Below are 21180 nucleotides of genomic sequence, written 5' to 3'. Positions count from 1 at the left end.
GGATCTTGTGGGGAGCTATTATCGGTTGTCAATTGAGATACAGAATCAAGAGTCATAGAAAGCAGGAAAGTGGCTCTATTGTTAAAAGTTTAATGTAAATGTGGCTTGGATTGAGGCTGAAAAGAAGTCTCCCACAAGTTCTCTTCTGAATTAAATTTACCCATCCGGTCACAGGCTAAAACATGTCTCCATTCTAAGAAAATGAAGTTTTTCTCTAGTGAGCTTCTCTTGTGGGAGATGGACTAGCGGTATAATATATTGTTTGTGGGCACAAAGTTCCCAGTGAGGAATCCAAAGAGCTTGTACTGTGCGTGCATGCTGACTTCTATATATTAATCTCACCCAAAAGACAACCTATGGATGTCTTGATCTTGTTGTTGTTGTTATTATTATTATTATTATTTTTCTTTTGGAAGGAAGTAAATAGAGAAACGGACTCTAGTATTTCTTCAATCTTATGTTCTTTTATGTCTTTTTTAAAATTTAAATTTTTTATTGTTTAAAGTATTACATAAGTCTCCTCTTTCCCCCATTGACCTCTCCCTGGCCAACCCTACCCCCCAGCACGTACTCTCCCCCTCCCTCTCACCATCCCCACCCTTTTGTGTCCATTGGTTTTGCTCATAGGCATGCATATAAGTCCTTTGGTTGATCTCTTATCCCCTCCTTCTCTCATAGGTTGGATAGTCTGTTTGATGCTTCTATGACTCTGGTTCTATTTTGGTTCCTCAGTTTATGTTGTTTATTATATTACACAAATGAGTGAGATCATGTGATATTTATTTTTCTCCAACTGGCTTATTTTGCTTAGCATAATGCTCTCCAGTTCCATCCATGCTGTTGTAAATGGTAAGAATTTATTCTTTTTTATAGCAGCATAGTATTATATTGTGTAGATGTACCACAGTTTTTATTTTTTTAAATTAAAAAAAATTTCTTTATTGATTAAGGTATTACATATGTGTCCTTATCTCCCCATTCCCCCCCCCACCCCCACTCATGCCCTCACCCCCCTGGTGTCTGTGTCCATTGGTTAGGCTTATATGCATGCATACAAGTCCTTTGGTTGATCTCTCTTCCTTATCCCCACCCTCCTCTACCTTCCCTCTGAGGTTTGACGGTCTGATTGATACTTCTCTATCTCTGGATCTGTTTTTATTCATCAGTTTATGTTGTTTATTATATTCCACAAATGAGTGAAATTATGCTACTTATTGATGTTTCTTTTTCATACCTCTCAGCTTGCAAATGTGGAAGATCAGACTATACACCACCTCCTGTATCTCATATTACATACTTCATTGTTGTCTTACCTTCCCCAAATGGTTATAATTGTGGTACAATTAGTTATTTATTGTTTACATTATTATGGCTATTTAAATACTACTCACAGCTGAGAAATACAATATATAATGTGTGCTTTTTCTGTCTATCATAGTATTTTCTCTTGTTTTCATTTGGTTAATTTTGTAATCACGAATTCAAGCCTAAGTTATTTAAAATTACCCTCATGATGGTAAAACACATGAGAAAGTCTATCAATTTCATTTGCTTGAATATATCTCCCAGGAGCTTCCTGATACGTTCCAGCGCAGACTGGTTGCTCATGATTCTTGTTACATAGATTTTATCTTGGGAGCTCACTTCACCATTATTTTGGAAGAATCCTCCCCCTTCCCTCTTTTCCCCCCACTTCAATTGGATCTCTTTCCTAATCCCATGTCTTCTTGTCTTATTCCTTTGGGTTACTCCATAGCTTTTTAAGAAAGTGTATTTGGGAAATAATATTTTGAGACTTTACAGATATGATTATGGTTTTATTTTTCATTGAATTATTTGTAGGTTTGGCTGATTATCTAATTCTGTGCTGTAAATAATTTCCCCTCACAATTTTAAAAGCATTTCTCCTTTGCATTTCGCCTTCCAGTAATGTTGTGAAATCTATTGCCATATATATTTTATCCTTTAAACTTATTTTATCTTCCTAGAAGTTTGTAGGATGTTTCTTTTGTCCCTAGTGTGCCATAATGTGTTTTTTTCTTCTGTTTTCTTGGACACTTATGGGACTATTACATCTGAAAATCATATCCTTTGGTGTTTGAAAAGTTTCTTTGAATTATTTTGTTGATGATTTCTTCCCATTTGTTTTCTCTGTTCTGTCTTTCTAGAATTCTTAATAATTAGATATTGCATATTCTGGACTGGATCTTGTACATTTGTTAGGCTTTTACTCTGATTTTCTATTTTTTTCTTTTATACTTCTTTTTAAATGAAATTTCTTCAGCTTTATTTTTCACCCTGCAGTTTTTCATTTCTGCAGTTATCATTTTTTCTTTTTTGACTTTTAATGATCTGACTCCTTTATTAAAGTGGCAAATATATCCACTCAAGCATTTATTAAACACTCCCCAAAGCCCAAAACTTTGATAGGCACCACAACCCCCTTTTTTATGCAGATATTTTAATTTCTTTTATTATTATGATGATGATGATGAAAACATATAACATAATTTTCCATCTTTTTTCCCCATTATAGTTCACATTCAGTATTATTCTGTATTAGTTTCAGGTGCACAACATAGTGGTTAGATAATCATATACTTTACAGAGTACTTCCCCTAATATTTCAAGTACTCCCCTCCCCAGCTCATACATAGATATTAAAATATTATTGACAGTTGGATGCTTCTCTGTCTCTGGATCTATTTTTGTTCATCGGTTTATGTTGTTCACTATATTCCACATATGAGTGAGGTCATGTGATATTTATCTTTCTCCAACTGGCTTATTTCGCTTAGCATAATGCTCTCCATGTCCATCCATGCTGTTGTAAATGATAAGAGTTCCTTCTTTTTTACAGCAGCGTAGTCCATTGTGTAGATGTACCACAGTTTTTTAATCCATCCGTGTGCTGATGGGCACTTAGGCTGTTTCCAAATCTTAGCTATTGTAGATAGTGCTACTATTTACCACTCCTTACCGCCTGCCTGCTCGCTGCTCCTTGCTGCTCTGCTCTGCTTGCTGCTCTGCTTAGCGTTGCTGTGGAGGCAGTAGAGGCTCTTGCCATTGCCGCTGTGCTCGCCAGTGGTGAACCTGGCTTCTGGCTGAGCAGCGCTCCCCCTGTGGGAGCACACTGACCACCAGGGGGAAGCTCCTGCGTTGAGTGTCTGCCCCCTAGTGGTCAGTGCCCATCAAAGTGATGGGTTGTTCTGGTTGTTCTGCCATAACAGTCGCTTAGGTTTTTATTATATAGATGGGTTCTGGGTTTCCTTCCTGGGAAAGCGAATCCTGGATTGGGCCATGGCCCTCAACAGTGGCTGACTTGCCTTCCTGTAGAGCAGGGTCACACAGGACACCTGGGGACCCTTGGCCAAATCTTGGCTACTGCCAGATTCTTAGGGGGTGAATTTTTTTTCTTCCAAGGCTTGGATGATGTCTTCAGGAACTTCTCTCAATTGTCTCACTTGTTCTCTTTTGTTTCTCCTGAAATGAAACCAGGAGTTTTCTGTGGCTGTTAGGAAAAGGCTAACTTCCACTTTTCCGTACAGAACTCATTTATGCTGGACCTTTAGACAAGTGAGAATTTTTTCAATCCATGTCGTCACAACTACTTTGCCTTCTCCCACGGCCTCAGAGCCCAAAAGTGATGGTTTGAGGAATAATTCTTCCATCACAGACTCCAGCACTACGAATGTGATGGGTTTCCTTGGCTTCTCTGATTTTCTTCGCTTACTTGTTGGTGATGGTACTGTTACATCATAAAACCTCCAAGCTAAGGCCCATCTCATCGTCCGACCTTGACAGCATTTAGTGTAGGTGACTTTAGGAACCCCTTGTATTTGAAGTTTTTCCTTCAGGGGAGCAAGGCTGCATTTCTTTCCCAGCCTATAGCTATACCACCACAGTCTTTTTTTAAGTTGTATATTGTCATGGATGATCCTTTTAACAAACTCTAATTCGCCTCCTCTGCCATGATCTCCGTGATACTTCCTATATTTACCGAACTAGATGGAGGTCTTCAAGGATTTCAAGAGTTTACTCCCTGGGCTTCCATCTGATTGGCAAGAGGAGGATCGCACAGGCAAAAGTCGTAGGTTGTCTCATATTCTTCTTTAAGAGCATCCATCAGAAGCATCTTCTATGGTACTTTTACAGCTTTTATAAGATCAGATAAGTTATTCTGTTCCACATTTTTCTTTGCATAGTTGAAGCACATGTCATCTACTTCTGTTGCAAGAAAATACCTGTCTCAGTATCTTCCAGTCCAGGGAATACATGTTTAATCTTTTGCAGGGATGAGGAGCTGTAAGTTCCTAGTTGGACAGACTCTGAGAGGGAATCTTGGATTTGTCTGCGACTGTTATTTTGAATCTCACCATTACCCAGCTTTCAGTGCCCCCATTCTGGAGCTTTTTGTGGATTCTATAATATAGATGTGATTCTCATTTTCTCACTGGTAGTTTAAGATTCAACTTCCTTGTAGTTACTTTCAAATTTTGCAGTTTTCTTATTGCCCATTCTCTTTGACCCTGTGTTATGAGGAAGCAAACAATCAGAAACTATTCTTTGCTATATTTTAAGAAAAGACTTTTGACAAGAGACTTGAATAAATTGTATGTTCTTAATGTGCCATTTAAAATTTTCCATTAGGTCTATTGAAATAGATCTCAAATGTTCCCACCTGAAGCATTTAATGATGCTCCAATTAGATATATCACCTTAGGAAAATATATCCTTCCACCTTGGACATATTTTCTTCTTTTTTATGGCTCTTTTATATCTCATATTATTTGCGTTTGCATACTTTTCTTACACTCTGCCCTTCCCCTGACACCTGACCATAACTGCTTGAGGGCCTTGAGTGTTCTTCAGATTTGCCCAATAAAAATTTGTTACATTAAGTGTTGTATATATCTTGTTCTTGCAAAATATTAGCAATGTATTAAATACTGAGAATAGTAAAAGAAGGAATTAATACAACAGTGCAGCAAAGAGATTAAGTTCAGATATAAAGAAGTATGATAGTTATTAAACTTGGATATTATGAAATCTTTCAATGTAGATACCTAATCATAACAAAATATAATATCTCATATTTCCTAGATAGAGAAGAAAGAACTACATGATCTATCAATTTTTAATCAGGCTCATGATTCTATAATTTAGATGACATATATATTTGGTATTGCTATATTATATTTATAGAGTAATGAGATATAATGTTAAGTGCCTAGAAATATTCCAAAAAGTTTATAAATGCACTTTAGATAAAATAATGTTTTAATGTATTAGAGATACTAAATTCATAAAGAAGTCCATACTTGTAATTTTCCATTTAAAAACTAAGCTTGTGTGTGTGTATTTTGTAAAATTGATTTTTACAAATCAGTGCTGTAATTTTTTTTCCGCCTGATCTTTTAAATATTCTGCAGGAAACTATTTTAGGGTTTGAAACGAAATTATTCAGAGAAAGGTTATTGCTTTAAAATAATGTTTATTTTTCCGGTACTGTATTTTTAAGAAACTCATGACCCATTTGCCTTTTAAAGTGTATTAATATTTCTTTGAGAACAAAGTAGAGGAAGAATATCATCTGCATTTTAACATGTAGAAGTTGCTGAGGTATGGAACATCAGTGGTCACTAATATGTTCTTTCATAGAGCTAAATCAGTACTTAGGAAACTGATGGTATTTGGTTCATTACCACAGGCAAACGAAGCTGAAATGATTGTTAGGCATAGGTATTTGTTTTTGTTTTTAAATTTTCTGGCATCTTACAAATAATTTATTGGGATATGACTTATGAAAACACATAGAAGCATTACTCTAAAAATTCCATTCTTTTGAAACCATATTATTTGGGTACAGTGTTCATAGATGCTAAAAATATTTTTTAATTGTCTCCTGAGACTTGTGGGATACATGTGGAAAAGACAAACTTGGTGTTTATAGTTTGACTTGGTTAATTCTCTGTATCCATATCGCTCCACTTTCATAATTTCTTCATGAAAAAATGTAATCACATACAGATTTCTATTCGCTTGCAACACAAAATTAATGTGAATTCCATTGCAAACTAACCACCATCAAAAGTTTTGAAAGTCTGGTTTATATTTTTTAAGTGCAGTATGTGGATGACTTTCTTAGCTTTGATTTTTGGAAAAGTACATCTTTAAAAATATTTTCATCAGGTTGTTAAAATGTGGGTAATGGTGACAATACTGGTATCATATTTTGGTTAATTTAATGTTCTTTCTTTATATAATGTATTTTTGTCTACATACATTTTTTTAGTGCCATTACCTCTGAGTTTCTATGAAAATAATTTTTTTTTGCTTATTAAAACAAAACAATCCTTGAGATTTTTTTACTGTTTATTTTTTACTGTATTTTATTTTTGAATGCATTAATATTAATATTTCAGTTAGAAGTCAAAGCATAGATATAGATAACCATGTTTATATAGTCAACAGCCTCATCACTCAGAGCAAAATATCTTAGAAAATGCATTTAGAATTAATTATTGCTTAGTTTTAGCTATTTTTTTAATAATTGGAGAATATATTTTTTTGTAATAAGTCCATCTTGTCTTATTGACTCAACGAAACTAGAATGTTCCAAAAATGTATACACACTTTGAATAATTATTAATTTCAAGGTGTTAAATCTGTAAAGAAAGAAACATCAATTGAGCTATCAGCTGTTAAATGTGTATACATATATGTGGATATGTTCACTTTTGAAATATAGAAAAGGAAACACGTTATCGTTGGCCAGAGTATCACTTGCAGCTACTGATTCACAATTTAATGTAAATTTGTTTTTTCATTTTAATGTATACCACCTATTACTTGTTTTACCTTTCTAGAACTTTTAGTTCTTTCATGATTTGTTAGATAAAAGCTTCTTTTATTTCTTTTTTTAAAGTCCAAGTACTCATGTTTTCTCCTTCTGTTTTTACTTATATACACTTAAGATAAAATAAAATGTGTTATCCTACTGATTGTCCTCTTACATTCCTTAAGGATAAAGGAGAGTGGAATTCTGAATATTCCCTTGTGTTTTTCTCTTCCCTGGTCTCCCATGAATACATGACTTGATTTATCTTGATCAGCCTAGTAACTTGCTCCACATTTTTCCAAAAGTGCAAAGCAGTTTCAGCTAAAAATACACATATCAAAATGCTCCAGAAGTTGTGGCCACAGCTCAAAAATGCTGATCAATTTTGAAAATCTAAATCAACCTCGGCCATGAAACCAAGGGAAGAACCTTTGTGGTGGGGGACAGATTTCCAAAAATTCACCACAGTCCTGTTCTTAGCTGGAGTTTGTGCTGATGTTGCCAGACAACTGAGGAATAGATGCAAAAAGCAGGAAGCATTATTGAATTGAGTCCTAGCGCCAATTTGGGAAAAGCAAATTAAAATGTAAAAGAATATTTTTCCACTCCTGGCATCTCAATGTAAAATGGCAAAATACATGGTTGCTGAAAAAGTCACAGAAATTACTAATTTTGCCAGAAAGACTAATTTTGCAAAAAAAAGGTCTAGTCTTTTTAAGTTAAAAATGCATGCACACATAGTTAAAGAAGTTTTTTTTTTAACCCAAATAAAATAGTCTTAATTTACAAATCAAACTGTATATACCTTTAAGTCAGAGAGTGTTTTGACATAATTGACTGTGTGTGGGCTTGTTTCAATGTCTTCTGTTATTTTCAGGTGCACTTGAACAATGGATGATGATGATTTTGGTGGTTTTGAGGTATGTGCTATTATTTACCTTAATTTTGCTTACGTAATTGTTTTAATTTTGTGAGATTACAGTGGAGTATTTACTGTTTTGAAAATGTATTATTTATCATTGGCATTCATGATCTTTTTCTTGATCATTTTGAATGTAACTTTAGAATAAAAAATGAAACCAAGGCAAATAAAAACATAGACCCTCTGAAAGTTAAATTGATTTATTATTATTGAACATTTGGTCATGCCCATAGGAATGGTTTAAATTAAGATAATTAAGTGCTACTAGTAGAAACACTAGAGAAGGGGTTTTAAAAATTGTCAGCAGATGATTTTGTTGTGATACATGTCAGTTAGGAAATACTTGTGAGATGAGAGATGAGTCTTGAAGATCGGTCACATATTTGCATGTTTACACCTGTAATGAGTTAATTTGGACTATTTTCTACATAGCCTTTTGGTGGCTTATATAACTAATTAGTATGTTTATGTTTGAGTATTCTCTCAGGTTTGACTTAGTATTTTGTAAGTGGAAATTGTTAGCTGAAGAAGCACTGTCTTTTCCTTAATCCTTTTCAGTGAGTGTTCATTTTATTGAAATATTTTGTAACCCAGTTATTTTTATGGAGCCAGTATAGTCTTGCAGGAAAATCTCTGGATTAAAAGGCAGGATGCCTGAGCTCAAGTCCTGGAACTACCATCAAGTGAGCTCTGTGATTTTTCTTTTTTTTAAGTAAGACTTTCACCTAGTTTGGAATTTGGTAGAATTAGATTGTTAAAAATAGAGAATGTAATTAATGACATTAACAGGAAATATAATATATTAAGTCTATATTCAATGTTCTGAATATTATGTAAGAATGGTATGAATTTTTTTAGATGAGGATCATTTTCTGTCAATATGAAAATATTTAGAATATGAAAATATTTAGAATATGAACATACCTATTTTCCTTATTTCATCTAAAAGTATTTTTTTGTTTAGCACATTTGTATGTTTTCTATAATATTTTGGGTTTTGTTAGGTGATTGAATCTTACTTATGTTACAAAATGAAACATTTAAAAATTTGTTAAAATTTATTCTATTTTAAGGAAAATATATGTTTCAGATATAATATTAGTTTATTGTTTAGAAGTTGTCAGTTATTTGAAAGTTAAAATTTAGTATAGTCTCCTTTAGACCATGCTTGATTTATTATATTAGAAAAAAATTGATTTGATGGTGCTCCTTATAGTAAAATTTACACTTCATTGTTATAGTCAATGGATCTATTACTTTCAATATTATATAGGTACAATTTTAGCCAACCATTCCAATTTAATTGTGGTTATTAGGGTACTTTCTTACCACATCCTGTTGTAGAAATATGGAAGGTCTCTGTCCCTGTCATATAAACCATGGTCATTTTTCGTAGTTTGTAGAGAGTAGTAATTCTACACCATGTGTCTCCTGTGGTAGATTTTCCTAGTTGACTTCTCTTTCGCTGAGAACTCAATGAAGAATCTGAACTGACATTATGGTTCTTTTTTCAGTAATAATTTTACTGTGACCTGTACACTTAAAACAGAAAATGCTGTACTCTTACACATACCTTAACATTTTACTAATTGTCCCATAGTTTTACAACTGTTTAATAGGAGGGCTTGTTAATTTAAAATGCCAGTTTTAGGACTTCTCTAAATGTTGAATAAGCATGTCCAGCTGGTAGATTATTTAAAAAAATATAGATGAATTCTATTTCTTTAGATGGATTTCTAATTAGCTCTTGTGTTAATGAAAAGGATTTGGTTTCTAGACTTTTAAAGAAAAATTACCTGTTTTTCTTATGTACATGATAAATGTGGTAAATTAGTTTAAAGTACATAGATATGAAGTTCACAAGTGGAAATGTGATTAAGGATATATAAAATAAAAAATTTATTGCCAGGAGATATATTTGAGTAAGTAAGGAAAATTTTTGCTTAAAGATAATAGAACATGAGTACTGGGGGTAGTGAGTATTGGGGGCTGGTAGTAATAAAGACTGAAAAGCAATTGAGTGTTCAGAGGGAATTTGAAGATGAGTGGTACATTACAGAGACTATGCTTGTAGAACCAGGAAGCTTGATTGCTTAAATAGTACTTCTATTTTCCAGGTATTCTAAAGTAATTTTGCCTTTGTTTTCTAGGCTGCAGAGATTTTTGATGGTGGAAGCGGTGAAACCCAAACTACATCTCCTGCTATTCCTTGGGCTGCTTTTCCTACAGGTATTAGTATACAATAACTCAGAATTTTTTTTCTTATTTATACTAGAGGCCCGGGGCACAACATTTGTGCATTGGGGAAAGTCCCTCAGTCTGGCCTGTGTTCTCTCGCAGTCTGGGACGCCTTGGGGGATGTCCGACTGCTGGCTTAGGCCCGCTCCCCAGCAATAGGACATCCCTTGAGGGGTCCTTAGCGCTACTGTGGAGGCGGGAGAGGCTCCTGCCATTGCCGCTGCGCTTGTCAGCCATGAGCCCAGCTTCTGGCTGAGTGGCGCTCCCCCTGAAGGAGCACACTGACCACCAGGGAGCAGCTCTTGCATTGAGCGTCTGCTCCCTGGTGGTCAGTGTGCGTCATAGTGACTGGTCGTTCTGCCATTCGGTTGATTTGCATATTAGGGTTTTATTATATAGGATTTTTGCCTTTTCTTTGGAAACTTCTTTCTACCTTTGCACTTGGCCTTCTGTGGTCTGAAATTGGAATGACCCGACTTAATCTAGGTTTTTTCATAACAAATTATGAATTGCTGCAGTGGTGGCCTGAGACATGATTAAAAAAATAATATCATGAGCATTAAATGAAATTAAATTACTACTTACATTTCCTAATTTGTCCTAGTTTTAGGAAGGTAAGGTGCAAATAATTTTCTTAAGTTATCTAGTTCATTAATTAAAGACTTCTTTTTATTGTGGTGTAATACATGTAATGTAAAATTTATCATATTAACCATTTTAAGTGTACAGTTCACTATTGTTAACATACTCACATTGTTGTTCAGCCAATCTGTAGAAATGTTTTATCTTGGAAAACTGAAACTATAGTAATGAAACAATAACTACTTATATTCTCTTTCTCTCAGTCCCTGGCAGCTACCATTCTACTTTCTATCTCTGTGAATATGACTATCCTACATATCTTATATAAATAGAATCATATAGTATTTGTCTTTTTGTGGCTGATTTATGTCACTTAGCGTAATGTCCTCAAGGTTCATTCGTATTGTTGCATGTGTCAGAATCCCCCCCCCCCTTTTAAGCTTGAATAATACTATACTATATGTATAGTACACATTTTTTTATCCATTCATCTTGTTGATGGACTCTTGCTTCCTTTGACTATTTAAATAATTCTGTTATGAGCATGGGTGAACTACTTTGTGTTTTTAAAATATCATTCTAGCTTTGCTGGTAGGGTTCAGTGATTGAGCATTGACTATGAACCAGAAGGTCATGGTTTGATTCCCGGCCAAGGCACAAAAAGCCAGGTTTTAGGCTTGATCCCCAGTCGGGGGCATGCAGGAAACAGCCAATTGATGATTCTCTCTCATCATTGTTGTTTCTATCTATCCTTCCATCTCCCTTCCTCTCTCTTAAATCAATAATAAAAGTTTTTTAAAAAACATCAAATATCATTCTATTGGATCCATGATGGTGGTAGAGTAAGTGGAAATTATACTCATGTCCTCCCAGCATCAAATTGAGATTACTACTAAATTATAGAACAGTCCACCTGAATAACCAACTGAAGACTAGATGAACAAGTCTTATAACTAAGGGCATACAGAAGAAGCCACATCGAGACTAATAAGAAGGACAGGGACATGAAAAGGGCTTGCCCTGCACCCATGTACAGTGGTTGAGAATCTGGAGGGATGTCTCAGCTGCAGAGCACCCCACTGAGTAGTGAGGAGTCTCCACTTCATGCCAGGCTCCCCTACCCAGATCACCAGAGTCAGGAAGATGATCCCACATAGCATCTGGCTGTGAAAACCAATGGGGATTCTGTTCGAAAAGGAGAGATGGGAGTGTTCTAGGAACCCAGGCAGCTTCTTAAAGGGCCAGCACACAAATTACCTTTGTGGGCACTTATCTGGGACTCTGGTGAAGGTACAGTAGCTCAGAGGAGACTAGAGTGTTACAAGGAGAGATTGGTTGTGTGGCTTTGGGGAGAGAGCTGAAGAAATAGCCATCATTGTCCTTATGCTGAGTCTCTCTCCCACACCACCTACAGATGCCATTATTCCTGGATCAGCACTCCACTGCATATGGTATTGGCCTGGGGAGATCCACTGGCCCCAACCTCCTAAACTCCCTGTATCCCTGCCTTGCCAAGCTTGTGTCCTGTGGAGAAATCAACTAGCTGCGAGCAAGATGGGCTTGCTGTAGTCATTTTTGGAAGGCTCTCAAGTAGGTCCAGGCAGATTCAGGGGGTGACAGAAATGCACAGGAAGAAATCAAGGTGTGTGATTCTGGGGCAAGTGTCATTTTTTTAATCCCGCATGCCCCAGCTAGTGTTACTGTTTCTGTGCAGAGCCCTGCCTCCACACAGCCAAATCTTAATCTGTTTTATCTTGATGAACTCTATTGGCCTCACCCTGATGACTCCCCAAAACCGCGCTCCACCACAAAGGTCTACAGGCCCAAGTTGGGTGGTGGCTGGCCTTGGTGTACTCTGAGGTTTTTGCTGAGTGTGCACAGACACAGTACTTTCACTGAGTTTGAATCTGTATCAACCTGGTGAACAATACTTGCCCCTAACTTGTGACCTCAAACCTGCCTCATGCCAATTGTGTACTGATGTGGGATTGTTAATGGCTGAGTCAAATAGGCAGCTGTCAGGTGGAGCCAGATCTTGGGGTGCCTTGGGCCTTTCGCTAATCTGCCTCAGGCTCACTAATGGTGTACACTGGCCTTGTTATACATCTTATTCCTTCCCACACTCACCCAGGCCCAAAATAGGCAGCCAACATCCATGGATTGCTTTGTGGCTCCTAACAGGTATACCCCAGGGCCACTCATGGGCAGTATCTGACATTGACCTGCACTGGAGTCTCTCCCAAGAGACCTGAGAATCAACATACCAAGTGGCTGGTTTGAGACTTCATCAGAGCATGACCTGATTAGTTGCACAAGTGGCCCAACCAAAGGGAGATCTCAGCAGACATTAGAACCTGCTAGGGAGAATTTCATGTTTGGGGGTAACCTCCCTGCACAGCAGCTTGTACACTGTGGTTGTTTAAGGTCAATCCTCATAGGCAACATAAGGGTCAACCCCACCACAGATGGGCCAACAGTAATCAAGACTAAACTATAATAGGTGGGCTCACCTAACCCCCAAAAGGGATATTTTCTTGTAATTGATTTCTAGTTTGATACCATTATGCTTAAGTGATCAGGGAGACTGCATCACTACTGAGCCTACAGGACACCTACTACATAAGGCCACCTTACCAAGACTAGGAGTCATAACAGGCCTACTTAATATACAGAAGAAACACAGAGAGTTAGCCAAAATGGGGGACAAAGAAATATGTCCTAAATGAAAAAACAGGAGAAATTCACAGAAAAAGAACTAAACTAAATGGAGACAATCTACCAGAGACAGGGTTCAAAATAATAGTTATAAGAATGCTCTAGGAACTTAGAACTTCAACAGCATAAAAAGAACATAGAAACCACAAAAAATAACTAGTCAGAAATGAAGACTATAATATTTGAAGTGTAGCATACACTAGAAGGAATTAGCAGATTAGATGAAGCAGAGGCTTGAATCAGCAAATTGAAATACAAGGAAGCAAAAAAGCACCTAATTTTAAAAGAATTAAAATAATGAGGATTGTTTAAGAGATCTCTGGGACAATATCAAGCATAATAGGAATACCAGAAAAAGAAGAGAGAGAGCAAGGTATCAAGAATTATTTGAAGAAATAATGACTGAAAACTTCCCTAACCTGGTGAAGGAAAAAAACACACACATGTCCAGGAAGTGCAGAGAGTCCCAAACAAGTAAACCCAAAGAGGCCCACACCAAGATGCATCATAACTAAAATGGCAGTGGTTTAAAGACAAAGTGAGGATCTTAAAAGGAACAAGAGAAAAATAGTTAACTATAAGGGAGTTCCAGTAAGACTTTCAGCTAATTTCTTTTTTTTTTTTTTTTAAATATATTTTTTTTTTATTGATTTTTTACAGAGAGGAAGGGAGAGAGATAGAGAGTTAGAAACATCGATGAGAGAGAAACATCGATCAGCTGCCTCCTGCACATCTCCCACTGGGGAGGTGCCCGCAACCCAGGTACATGCCCTTGACCGGAATCGAACCTGGGACCTTTCAGTCCGCAAGCCGACGCTCTATCCACTGAGCCAAACCGGTTTTGGCTCAGCTAATTTCTTAAAAGAAACATTTCAGGCCAAAAGAAATTATCATGAAATATTCAAAGTGGTGAAAACAAGGACCTACAAACAAGATTACTCTACCCAACAAGGCTATCATTTAAAATTGAAGGAGAAATAAAGAGCTTTCCAGACCAAAATAGTAAGTAAGTAAGCAAATAAATAAATAAATGGTAATGGCATTTATCACCACCAAATCAGTATTACAGGAAATGTTAAAGGGATTTTTTTTAAGAAGAAAAAAAGTGGGGTGCATAAATATGTAATAAAAAATGACCATACATACATACCACTAATCATACACACATTCTGGTGTAGCAATACTTCTATCAGACAAAATGGACTTTAATACAAAGGCTGTAATAAGAGACAATGAAGGTCATTACATAATGATAGTGTGATCATTCCAAACAAAAGGATGTAAGCCTTGTAAGCATTTCTGCACTCATAATAGGAGCACCTAAATATATAAAGCAAATATTAATGGACATAATGGGAGAGATCGGCAGTAATATAATCATAGTAAGGTACTTTTATCACCACATTGGCATCAATGGATAGATCTTCCAGACAAAATCAACAAGGAAACAGTGGCCTCAAATCACACTGTAGACCAGATGGATTTAATTGATATTTCAAAGCATTTCACCCCAAAGTATCAGAATATACATTCTTTTCAAGTGCACATGGAGCATTTTCAGGATATACTACAGGTTATGCCACAAAATAAGTCTCAGTAAATTTAAGAGGATTGAAATCATATCAAGCATCTTCTCTGACCATAACGGTATGACACTAGAAATCAATTACAAGAAAAAAAATGAGAAACACACAAGCACATGGACATTTAATATCATGCCACTAAACAGTGATGGGTTAACATGAGATCGATGAAGAAATTAAAAGATACCTTGAAACAATTGAAAATGAAAACACAACCCTAAATCAGTGGTATACAGCAAAAGCAGTCTTAAGAGGGAAATTTGTAGCAATGTAGGCCTACCTCAAGAAACAAGGAAAATATCAAGTAAATAATCTTACCTTTATACCTGAAGAAACTAGAAAAAGAACAAGCAAAGCCTAAAGAGAATAGAAGGAAGAAAATAATAAGAATTAGAGCAGAATAAGTGAAATAGAGTCTAAATAACAATACAAATGATCAATGAGCTGGTTCTTTGAAAAGAAAAAAAAATTCTCAAAATATTAGGAAACCAAATTCAACAACCCTTGAAAAAGATTATACGTTGTGATCAAATGAGATTTATTTCTGGGATGCAAGGTTGCTACAATATCCTCAAATCAATTAATGTGATGCACCACATGAAAAATGAAGGATAAATATCATATGGTCAACCCTGGCCAGTTTTGCTTAGTGGTTAAAGCATAGGCCCACTGACTGAAGGGTCACGGATTCCATTGTGGTCAAGGGTACTCAGGCTCGATCCCTGGCCCTGGTTGGGGTACATGCAGGAGGCAACTAGTCAGTGTGTCTCTCTCTCAGCTGATGTTTCTCTCTCTGTCTCCCCCTCCCTTCCACTCTTTCTAAATATCAATGGAAAAAATACCCTAGGCTGAGGATTAACAACAACAAAATAATATGATCACATCAATAGATGCAAAAAAAGCGTTTGACAAAATCCAGCACCCATTTATGACAAAAACTATCAGTAAAGTGAGAATAAAGTAATGACACTTCAAAATAATAAAGGCCACCTATGACAAACCCATAGCTGACATGTTATTAGTATGTCTCCCATTTCTACATGCCTTAGAGGGCAAAGACTATGTTTTGAATCTTTTTGAATCCTAAGTACCTAGCTTTGTGCCTTGTTCATAAACAATGCACAGTAGTTTTTCTTTATTTTTTATTTTTATTTTTTAAGTATATTTTATTGATTTTTTACAGAGAGGAAGGGAGAGGGATAGAGAGCTAGAAACATCGATGAGAGAGAAACATCGATCAGCCGCCTCCTGCACACCTCCTACTAGGGATGTGCCTGCAACCAAGGCACATGCCCCTGACTGGAATCAAACCTGGGACCCTTCAGTCCGCAGGCCGACGCTCTATCCACTGAGCCAAACCGGTTAGGGCAATAGTTTTTCTTTATTGTTAATAAAACAAATTTACTTTAAAGTAATTTTTTTATTATTTTAAATTCTTTGGAGGCAAGTAGTCTTTCAGTCACAAGTTAGAGAAAGGCAAACCTAAATGTTACTTAAGAAATATAATTTGGAAAGCTTAAAGAATTACTCAAAGATGGCTAAGAAGCTATTTTTTTCTAGGTCTCAGTTACCTTTCATGGTCATTCCCAATTTAGACAACTGAACTGGAAATAATTATTAACAAGAGTTGTCACAGAGTCTAAATAAAAGAGAATAGCTGTTTTCCTGGTTGTTGTTTTTTTTCTTTTTCCGTGTGTGTGTGTGTGTGTGTGTGTGTGTGTGTGTGTGTTTAGTATCTTTCCTGGTCCTACTGTGTGTCACCTAGGAATAGTATAAGACAGTAGAGGTTAGACTAAAGTTTAATTCAAAGTATTGGGGTCTAAAAGCAATAATATTAGTATCTATATCTTTTGCCTCTCTTTCTGTTTATTTTTCTAAACATTTTTTAAAGGAAAATTATTTCAGGTTTTGCATAGCATTTATATCAGTAAGTTTTTGAGTTGAGACCTCATGGGACTATACTTTTTATAAGAAAGATTTTTTTTTTTGCTAAGAAATTTCTTTTTACATCATTTTTAAATAATTTTCTATCTTTTATTATAAATTTTCCTAAGACTGTTAGAGCTATCCTTTTTAGGAAACTAACTTCAAAATGAATGTCTATCTTCTGATACACACATGTGTATGTATATATAAATGCAAATATATACAGAATGTAGACATACATAGGTAGACAGCTGTTATGATTTCTTCCTTTTTTTCCACTTTTGCCTTCCAATACAAGTTCTCTTTCCTACCATACCCTCTGGAAGGAAGGAGTTTATCATTACTTGACCTTCCAGATTCTAGGAGCATTACACAATTAGTCTTAGTTTAGTTTCAGTATGCTTTTGATTCTTTTCTGGTTGCAGCAGACCCAATGTTTCTGAATTCTTGGGATTTATTTAAATTAATTTTAGAGTATTTATTCATTTATTCACAGATTCATTCATTATCCTGTTTTTAAAGTACACTGTGTTTCAGACACTAAGTGCTATGTGATGTGGACCTCATTCCATTTTCAGTGATGCCATATGAAAATTATCATTATAAATTACAGGATGTTTCACAAAATTTATTGTTAATGTTGGCAAGCACTTTTATCAATAACTTTAGCTTCAAATCTTTGCATGAAAAAAATATGAGGCCAGAAAGTTTTGTCCTGTTACCATCGTGTACAATGTGGGTGGTGCTGTTTTAGAGGCAAATGATTGTTCACTTTTTACTTTTAACTGTATAAATATAAATTGTCTAGAAAGCGAGGTGGGAGGCAAAACCTTGAATACTGTCCTTTCCAATATGTTTCTAAGTTCCTTGTAGCACTACACAGACCACATTAGAATGCATTGACCATCAAAGGGAAAAAGAAGTGGTCCAGATAGATACTTTAATCCAAATTAGCTTATTCAAAACGGCTTATACACAAGGCAAACTAAACTGTCTGTCACAAGCCGACCCTTTAGAAGGAATAATGGGAATTGGACCAGCAGATGTTGAATCAAATAACTTAGATGTGGTTCACTTTGCATCTGGAGCTATTTGCATACAAAGCCAACAGGAAAGTTCAAACATTTTTCTCAAGACATTGGCAGAGAGAAACCTGGAAAACAGATGCCTTTTTGATTTCATGGTTCAGTTTTTCCATTCTCCGTTCTCCTGGCCAGGAAAACCTAGGACAACAAATCGGTCATTTTATTAATATCCCATTACTCTCCTTGCTAACCCTGTTTTTCCAGTCGAATCTATGTTACACATCTACAAGAGTTCAGAACCTGAGTCCACATTTTTTTGTTTGAGAAAAACTTGTTATTTTTTTTTCAGATTAATCTGAAAAATAGGAATAGTTAACATTAATTAAATTTTACTTTAATCTATATTTGAGGTAGAAATTTAAGGCGACATTACATATTTACATACCTGTATTATAATAAGCAGCATATACTATACTGTTTAAAATTTTTCCATCACATCTATTTTGTGTCTATATTAGACATTTTGCCAGGACTTAAAGTGGATTTCCACTGTAGTGAAATAATTTTGTAATATTTTTGCACCAATTATTTGAATGGCAGATAGCTTCTTTTTGCTACCTTGTCTTTTTGTTTGTTTGTTTTATTTTAACTCCCAGGTTACTAACTCACCTTTGTTTTACTTGGAGCCAGTTTTTTGTGTTTTTTTTTAAATATATTTTATTGATTTTTTACAGAGAGGAAGGGAGAGAGATAGAGAGTTAGAAACATCGATGAGAGAGAAACATCGATCAGCTGCCTCCTGCACATCTCCTACTGGGGATGTGCCCGCAACCCAGGTACATGCCCTTGACCGGAATCGAACCTGGGACCCTTCAGTCCGCAAGCCGACGCTCTATCCACAGAGCCAAACCGGTTTCAGCTGGAGCCAGTTTTTTAAAGTTAAGGTGATAGCTTCTATAAAGCTGTGAGTTATTAGTGTATATGTAAGTATTGGTTTTACGTTGATTCTCAGTAATATATTTTAGTTCCTATCTTCATTAATGAGTGTCTAATATGAATAGCTTCCAGTAGGTGAATAATGGTACCTGATTTTAACTGCATGGTCCAACTGTCACAGTCCTAACCTAATATATTACATTTGCTCTAAAAGCATAATTATACATATAGAACACAAATATTAATGTGAAGAATTATAATACTGAAGAGAAACTTGTTTTTTTAAAAAAATATTTTATTTATCAGTTACGGTTTAAACTTATTTTTTTGCAGTATTTTATGATACAGTCTTTTTAAATTCTTTATTGTTTAAAATATTACATATGTCTCCTTTTTTCCCCATTGACTTCTACCCGACCACCCTCACCCCCACCCCCAACACATGCCCTCACCCCCATAGTGTCTGTGTCCATTGGTTATGCTTATATGCATGCATGTAAGTCCTTTGGTTGCTCTCTTACCCACCTCCCTCCAACTCTCCCCTGCCTTCCCTCTGAAGTTTGACAGTCTGTTCGATGCTTCTATGTCTCTGGCTCTATTTTTTATCAGTTTATGTTGTTCATTAAAATCCACAAATGAATGAGATCATGTGATATTTGTCTTTCTCCTACTGGCTTATTTTGCTTAGCATAATGCTCTCCATGTTCATCCATGCTGTTGCAAATCCTAAGAGTTTTTTGTTTTTTACAGCAGCGTAGTATCCCACTGTGTAGATGTACCAAAGTTTTTTTTAATTAAATCTTTATTGTTCAGATTATTACAGTTGATCCTCTTTTCTCCCCCCATAGCTCCCCTCCACCCAGTTCCCCCCCCACCCTCCGCCCTCACCCCCCCCCCACTGTCCTCATCCATAGGTGCACGATTATTGTCCAGTCTCTTCCCGCATCCCCCACATCCCTTTCCCACCCAAGAATAGTCAGTCCACTCCCTTTTATGCCCCTGATTCTATTATAATCACCAGTTCATTCTGTTCATCAGATTATTTATTCACTTGATTTTTAGATTCACTTGTTGATAGATGTGTATTTGTTGTTCATAATTTGTATCTTTACCTTTTTCTTCTTCTTCCTCTTCTTAAAGGATACCTTTCAGCATTTCATATAATCCTGGTTTGGTGGTGATGAACTCCTTTAGCTTTTCTTTATCTGTCAAGCTCTTTATCTGACCTTCACTTCTGAATGATAGCTTTGCTGGATAAAGTAATCTTGGTTGTAGGTTCTTGGCATTCATCACTTTGAATATTTCTTGCCACTCCCTTCTGGCCTGCAAAGTTTCTGTTGAGAAATCAGCTGACAGTCGTATGGGTATTCCCTTGTAGGTAACTGTCTTTCTCTTGCTGCTTTTAAGATTCTCTCTTTATCTTTTGCTCTTGGCATTTTAATTATGATGTGTCTTGGTGTGATCCTCTTTGGATTCCTTTTGTTTGGGGTTCTCTATGCTTCCTGGACTTGTAAGTCTATTTCTTTCACCAGGTAGGGGAAGTTTCCTGTCATTATTTCTTCAAAGAGGTTTTCAATATCTTGCTCTCTCTTTTCTTCTGGCACCCCGATAATTCAGATATTGGTACGCATGAAGTTGTCCCAGAGGCTCCTTACACTATCTTCATATTTTTGGATTCTTTTTTCTTTTTGTTTTTCCAGTTGGGCGTTTTTTGCTTCTTCATATTTCAAATCGTTGACTTGATTCTTGCGATCCTCTAGTCTTCTGTTGGATCTCTGCATAATATTTTTTATTTCAGTCAGTGTATGCTTAATTTCTAGTTGGCCCTTTATCATATCCTCGAGGGTCTCACTAGATTTATGGAGGATCTCACTAAATTTATTGGCGGTTTCTAGAAAATTCTTGAAAAACCTTATAACCATGGTTTTGAACTCTATATCCAGTAATTTGTTTTCCTCCATTTCTGTCATTTGTGTCCTGTTTCTTTGTCTCCACATTTTGGCTGCTTCCCTGTGTTGGTAGAGTGGCTTTGTGTGCTAGGTGTCCTATAGGGCCCAGTGGCTCAGCCTCCCCAATTACTTGAGGTGGACACTCTTGGTACATCCCTCTGTGGGCTGTGTGCACAGTCTTGTTGTAGTTAAGCCTTGATTGTAGTTGGTATCACTGGGAAGAATTGACCTCCAGGCCAATTGGCTGTGAAAATCAGCTGTGGTTATGGTGGGAGAACTTCTGTGCTGGAGACACCCTTATGGGGCAAGACTTGCTTCAATGGAGCTTTGGTGCTCACTGAGTCTGCCCCCTGATTGTGTCCCTTGTGGATCTGAGGAGTTGTAATCTGGATGGTCCCACTCTGACCACTGGGTACACTGGCTTTTGGATCTGTAAGGAGATGCTAATTTAGCCTCTGCCTGA

General features: G+C 36.2%; 1 protein-coding gene and 1 pseudogene across 2 annotated transcripts in view; one reads left to right on the top strand and one right to left on the bottom strand.

Annotated features, from left to right (window-relative positions):
• CCDC91 (coiled-coil domain containing 91) overlaps positions 1 to 21180 on the top strand; it is a 277441-nt gene that overhangs the window by 44462 nt on the left and 211799 nt on the right. The window contains exons 2-3 of the mRNA XM_081083709.1: positions 7719 to 7761; positions 9914 to 9992. Coding sequence (XP_080939835.1) covers positions 7732 to 7761; positions 9914 to 9992 — 109 coding nt within the window. The 5' untranslated portion in view covers positions 7719 to 7731. The remainder of the gene's footprint in view (positions 1 to 7718; positions 7762 to 9913; positions 9993 to 21180) is intronic.
• On the bottom strand, positions 3396 to 6887 carry LOC308513953 (RNA N(6)-adenosine-methyltransferase METTL16-like; annotated as a pseudogene). Its single transcript has 2 exons — positions 6862 to 6887; positions 3396 to 4244 (listed from the first exon to the last, which is right to left on the bottom strand). The product of its transcript is annotated as an RNA N(6)-adenosine-methyltransferase METTL16-like (transcript).

The sequence above is a fragment of the Myotis nattereri genome (genome assembly GCF_964212035.1).
Source record: "Myotis nattereri genome assembly, chromosome: 2".
NCBI classification, from domain to species: Eukaryota; Metazoa; Chordata; class Mammalia; order Chiroptera; family Vespertilionidae; genus Myotis; species Myotis nattereri.
The sequence above is the reverse complement of the archived record's forward strand: the minus strand, read 5'-3'. Positions and strand labels throughout refer to the sequence as shown.